The 6,553-nt window shown below is 50.4% G+C and overlaps 1 protein-coding gene across 1 annotated transcript in view; it reads right to left on the reverse strand.

Annotated features, from left to right (window-relative positions):
* Nucleotides 1-5,390, reverse strand: part of LOC142916545 (adhesion G protein-coupled receptor L3-like) — a 50,576-nt gene extending 45,186 nt beyond the window's left edge. Inside the window, exons 1-2 of the mRNA XM_076061667.1 lie at nt 5,300-5,390; nt 312-583 (exon numbers count right to left, since the gene is read on the reverse strand). Of these exons, the coding sequence (XP_075917782.1) occupies nt 312-583; nt 5,300-5,390 (363 nt within the window). The remainder of the gene's footprint in view (nt 1-311; nt 584-5,299) is intronic.
* Nucleotides 5,391-6,553: the final 1,163 nt, after the last annotated feature.

Consider the following 6,553-nt stretch of genomic DNA (forward strand, 5'->3'; position numbering starts at 1 on the left):
CCCTATCGTCATCATCATTATCATCACGGCTCTGTCGTACCAGGCAAGGTCCACCAAGCCATACAGCTCTTTTCCAGAAGCGAGCTGGCCACACAAAATGACAGCTCAACCAAGCGGCTTCTCACGTGGCAAAGTAATAGCGGCCAATTACTCTAAAAGCGTGTGGATTCTAAACGAGGTAGTTAACATCTCTCCACCGGGGCGCCCCGACCGCCCCTACCGCCCCTACCACCCCTACCGCCATCTGCCGTCCATCATCCCACTGGTGCTCACGCGGAAACCCCCCCCCCCCCCCGGCGCCGGGCACCGACCCTGTTGAAGAACACAGCTCCGTCGTACACCACGAAGCCCGTGCCATCGACGCGGTGCGGCAGCTTGTAGTTGGTGAGCGGTCGCCTGGCCAGGATGTCCTGGAGGGAGGCGTACTCCACGAGTCTGTCGGTGCGGAACGGCGTCCACGGCATGACGTACACCTTGTCGGTGGCCTGCAGCGGGTCGCGGCACCACGAGCCGGCCTGCTGCTTCGCCTCCAGGAGGTGCGAGGCCTCGCCAATGAGGAGGACGCTGCCCGGGCACGGGAAGACTGCCCAGGGAAAACGAGGGACAGACGAATGAACGAACGGTCGGGTCAGGGATTCGCGGCTGCTCCCTAAGTTGATATTCTATCAACTGAAAACGTTTTTTTTATTCTTGGTTCTTTCGGTAAAGTCACTACCACGTAGAAAGGAAACAATTAAATAATAAAAATATAAAACAATTACATTCTCACGACGTTTCGACTGCAACACAAGCAATCATCATCAGGTGTGAAAACCACAGCAAGAAAATTTGAAAAAAAAATAACCGCCACTTTTTTCAAATTTTCTTGCTGTGGTTTTCACACCTGATGATGATTGCTTCTTGTGTTGCAGTCGAAACGTCGTGAGAAGTTTATTGTTTTATATTTTTATTATTTTATTGTTTCCCTTCTATGTGGTGACTTTACCGAAAGAACCAAGAATATTAATCCCTGCAGTCACAAAAGCTTTAAATAAAAAAATTAAAACTTTTTTTAATATTTGAGCAGGTAAGGCCCACTGAGCCACGAAACTCTTTCGCCGAAGCAACTTGGCCACACAATTGACAGATCAACGAAAGTTTCTTATCATGTGGAAATGCACAGCAGTGTCCAAATACTCGCAATGCGTGATGTTGATTCTACACGCGGAGGGAGAAACTGGAGGACCCAGCGAGAACTCCACATGACCACAGGGTTAACGTGCAAGCTTCCAAGTATACAAGCCTCAGGGTTGGGATCGAACCCACGACCTCCTGTATACCAGGCGAGAAAGTTGACACCCCGCCACCGTTTGCATGCGTGTACTGATGGGCGTATGTTAACATGGGTGCCGTCTGCATCGCAGCAGAGCCTGATGAAGCCGAATTTGAGCAGGTAAGGCCCACTGAGCCACGAAACTCTTTCGCCGAAGCAACTTGGCCACACAATTGACAGATCAACGAAAGTTTCTAATCATGTGGAAATGCACAGCAGTGTCCAAATACTCGCAATGCGTGACGTTGATTCTACACGCGGAGGGAGAAACTGGAGGACCCGGCGAGAACTCCACATGACCACAGGGTTAATGTGCAAGCTTCCAAGTATACAAGCCTCAGGGTTGGGATCGAACCCACGACCTCCTGTATACCAGGCGAGGAAGTTGACACCCCGCCACCGTTTGCATGCGTGTACTGATGGGCGTATGTTAACATGGGTGCCGTCTGCATCGCAGCAGAGCCTGATGAAGCCGAATTTGAGCAGGTAAGGCCCACTGAGCCACGAAACTCTTTCGCCGAAGCAACTTGGCCACACAATTGACAGATCAACGAAAGTTTCTAATCATGTGGAAATGCACAGCAGTGTCCAAATACTCGCAATGCGTGACGTTGATTCTACACGCGGAGGGAGAAACTGGAGGACCCGGCGAGAACTCCACATGACCACAGGGTTAACGTGCAAGCTTCCAAGTATACAAGCCTCAGGGTTGGGATCGAACCCACGACCTCCTGTATACCAGGCGAGGAAGTTGACACCCCGCCACCGTTTGCATGCGTGTACTGATGGGCGTATGTTAACATGGGTGCCGTCTGCATCGCAGCAGAGCCTGATGAAGCCGAATGTCCACAGGGAACGATCGCGTTTCTTAAACATGCACATGTGGCATGTGCATCGGGAGCTTAGCGTGTGGCATACATCGACTGATTCATCGTCGCACGTCGGTTACAGTGAGGGAAAAAAAGCATTTGATCCCCTGTTGATTTTGTACGTTTGACCACTGACAAAGAAATGATCAGTCAATAATTTTAATGGTAGGTTTATTTGAACAGTGGGAGACAGAATAACAACAAAATCCGGAAAAACGCATGTCAAAAATGTTATAAATTGATTTGCATTTTAATGAGGGAAATAAGTATTTGACCCCCTCTCAATCAGAAAGATGTCTGGCTCCCAGGTGTCTTTTATACAGGTAACGAGCAGAGATTAGGAGCACACTCTTAAAGGGAGTGCTCCTAATCTCAGCTTGTTACCTGTATAAAAGACACCTGTCCTCAGAAGCAATCAATCAATCAGATTCCAAACTCTCCACCATGGCCAAGACCAAAGAGCTCTCCAAGGATGTCAGGGACAAGATTGTAGACATACACAAGGCTGGAATGGGCTACAAGACCATTGCCAAGCAACTTGGTGAGAAGGTGACAACAGTTGGTGCGATTATTCGCAAATGGAAGAAACACAAAAGAACTGTCAATCTCCCTCGGTCTGGGGCTCCGTGCAAGATCTCACCTCGTGGAGTTGCAATGATCATGAGAACGGTGAGGATTCAGCCCAGAACTACACGGGAGGATATAGTAATAGGTTTTACCCTTTTTAACTGGCATCAATGATCTCAAGGCAGCTGGGACCATAGTCACCAAGAAAACAATTGGTAACACACTACGCCGTGAAGGACTAAAATCCTGCAGCGCCCGCAAGGTCCCCCTGCTCAAGAAAGCACATATACATGCCCGTGTGAAAGTTTGCCAATGAACATCTGAATGATTCAGAGGACAACTGTGTGAAAGTGTTGTGGTCAGATGAGACCAAAATGGAGCTCTTTGGAATAAACTCAACTCGCCGTGTTTGGAGGAGGAGGAATGCTGCCTATGACCCCAAGAACACCATCCCCACTGTCAAACATGGATGTGGAAACATTATGCTTTGGGGGTGTTTTTCTGCTAAGGGGACAGGACAACTTCACTGCATCAAAGGGACGATGGACGGGGCCATGTACCGTCAAATCTTGGGTGAGAACCTCCTTCCCTCAGCCAGGGCATTGAAAATGGGTCGTGGATGGGAATTCCAGCATGACAATGACCCAAAACACATGGCCAAGGCAACAAAGGAGTGGCTCAAGAAGTTTCCAGACCTTAATTCCATAGAAAATCTGTGGAGGGAGCTGAAGGTTCGAGTTGCCAAACGTCAGCCTCGAAACCTTAATGACTTGGAGAAGATCTGCAAAGAGGAGTGGGACAAAATCCCTCCTGAGATGTGTGCAAACCTGGTGGCCAACTACAAGAAACGTCTGACCTCTGTGATTGCCAACAAGGGTTTTGCCACCAAGTACTAAGTCATGTTTTGCAGAGGGGTCAAATACTAATTTCCCTAGTAAAAATGAAAATCAATTTATAACATTTTTGACATGCGTTTTTCCGGATTTTATTGTTGTTATTCTGTCTCTCACTATTCAAAAAAACCGACCATTAAAATTATAGACTGATCATTTCTTTGTCAGTGGGCAAACGTACAAAATCTGCAGGGGATCAAATACTTTTTTTTCCCTCACTGTAAATACTCGGGTGAAATAAAACCCGTCGTGGACACAGGCAATTCAGCTGTTGCAACAGAAACAGCTGGCATGCAGAGAATTGTGGGGTTTCCCAGGACGCGCCAAGGCTTAGCCTAAACGAATTTCGACTGAAGGTGTTGTTACTGGGATTGCCGCAAAATATTTTTTCGCGATACGCCATCAAATTTCACAACGGGACGATTTCCCAATATTCGTTGAGGCGCTCGTACTAAGCACGGCGTTAGTTCCGGTTGCAATCAATGCAGTCTCCGAGGCTTATGAACGCACGGCGCAGACGGCCACGCCAGAAACGCGGTCGGCAATTACGCGAACCGTGGCAACGACGATGTCACATAGTCGCCACGCCGTCAATGAACCCTGGAAAATTGTTGGGAACCCGTCGGTTCGATTTTATAATAACTTTTGGTGAGCGCACGCGCAGTTGAATTGTTTGGTTTTGACAGCCGTTACCTCAAGCTCGGCGTGGTACGGGCGTGCGTTTGTGCGCTTGTGCGTTTCGTAATCACGCCGAACATCTTCCAGTCCGCAAGGCGGAATGGAAAAGGCACCCGGATTAGTTTGCCTCTGTGGATGTGTAGGTTTTGACTTTAACATAGCCATTCCTGTGACCAGTCACAAGCTAATCACTCAGCTCTTTCAATGCTAAATTCTCCTGTTTGATTTGTACTAGGTGCCTCTGTGGATGTGTAGGCTTTGACTTTAACATAGCTATTTCTATAACCAGTCACAAGCTAATCACTCAGCTATTTCAATGCTAAATTCTCCTGTTTGATTTATACTAGGTGCCTCTGTGGATGTGTATGTTTTGACTTTAACATTGCCATTCCTGTGACCAGTCACAAGCTAATCCCTCAGCTATTTGATATGTAAACCCCTTTGTCAAGGTGCCTCACTTTAAAAGTCGCTACGAATCTTAACACCGTTCATTGAAGCTCTGTCACCCTGAAGACGGCCCGCTTGCGTTGTGGCCGAAACGTCGTGAGAATTTTATTGTGTTATTTTATTATTTTATTCTCATTCTACGTGGTGACTTTTACCGAAAGAACCAAAGAAGATGATGAATCCTTGCAGTCACGAAAGCTTTAAATCGAAGAAAAAAATGCACCCGGATTAAGTTGCCGATAGCCGCAGCGAGATAGAGTAACGGATGCGGAGTGCCAGGTGCACACAATAAAAAAGTGTACGGGGTCAGTGGTGGACTGCAAGCGATTAGCACGCCGACCTTTGAACCCGGTAACCCCAAACTAAATTCGTGCTTACGTGAGCCCAACAGCAGCGGCGATTATTATTTAAACCCGTCACGGGCCTCCACCCTTTGGTTTGACCGGTGCGGTGTGCAGTAGTAAAACATCGCTGGCAACTGGGGGAGACAAAGGCGGCCGGGCGTGGTGGTGCTGCCCGCCCGCTCCACCCACGCCCCCTCGTGTACGCCGTAGCGGCCTTCACGTCGTGCCGCTCGCTACGAGCACTTGCCCCCCACAGCCTGTCGAAGGCTGTGGGGGGCATCGCGAGGTGTCCCCGTGAACCCCCGGTGACGACGAGCTCGAATATCTCTCTCGCTCGCGGCCAAAATCGGCGACGATTAACCTCGACCGGTACCCGTGCCTGCCCCTAGGTCGACTCGGCATTTAGTTCGTAGCTGGATGCAGTGTACGAACACGGCCGCTGGGGGAGACAAAGGCGGCCGGGCGTGGTGCTGCCCGCTCACCCACGCCCACCACGTGTACCACAGTAGCGGCCTTCACGTGGTGCTGCTCACCCACCACGTGTACCACAGTAGCGGCCTTCACGTGGTGCCGCTCACCCACCACGTGTACCACAGTAGCGGCCTTCACGTGGTGCTGCTCACCCACCACGTGTACAACAGTAGCGGCCTTCACGTGGTGCTGCCGCTCACCCACCACGTGTACCACAGTAGCGGCCTTCACGTGGTGGTGCTGCTCACCCACCACGTGTACCACAGTAGTGGCCTTCACGTGGTGGTGCTGCTCACCCACCACGTGTACCACAGTAGCAGCCTTCACGTGCTGCTGCTGCTGCTCGTGGACGGCGCTCGCCACGGCAGCCTGTCAAAGGGCGTCACGTGGTGGTGGTGATCTTTGTGTGCGTGTGTGTGTACGTGTGTGTGTGTACGTGCGTGCGTGTGTCTACGTGTGTGTGTACGTGTGTGTGTGTACGTGCGTGTGCGTGCGTGTGTGTGCGTGTGCGTGTGTATGTGTGGGGAGTGATAGTGTACCGGTTAGCGCTACGCTGCGCTATGAACCTGGCGACCCGGGTTCAATTCTCGCTCACGGCCAACACCAGTGACGATTATCTGAACCGGTCCCGGGCCTCTCCTAGGTCGACTCAACCTCAAATGAGTACCCTGGTGCGGTGTGTAAACATCGCCACTGGGGAGACAAAGGCGGTCGGGCGTGGTGCTGGCCACCCACCCCCTCGTGTACCGTTACCGGCCTTCACAGGTGCTGCTCGCTAACAGCACTTGCCCCTACAGTCTGTTAAAGGCTACACGGAGGATCTTTGTCTTTGTGTGTGCATGTGCGTGCGTGCGCGTGTGGATGCGGCGTGCCAGGTGCAAACAGAGAGCTACAATATATATTTTTTTAAAAACATCTCAGTGTGGCGCCTTAACTGGTTTAAATAAAATAAAAATAGTGAATAGCCTCGTT

Source organism: Petromyzon marinus, unplaced genomic scaffold (genome assembly GCF_048934315.1).
Source record: "Petromyzon marinus isolate PM22_M1 ecotype Great Lakes invasive population unplaced genomic scaffold, UKy_Petmar_22M1.pri1.0 PM_G_Scaffold_4, whole genome shotgun sequence".
In the NCBI taxonomy this organism is placed as follows: Eukaryota; Metazoa; Chordata; class Hyperoartia; order Petromyzontiformes; family Petromyzontidae; genus Petromyzon; species Petromyzon marinus.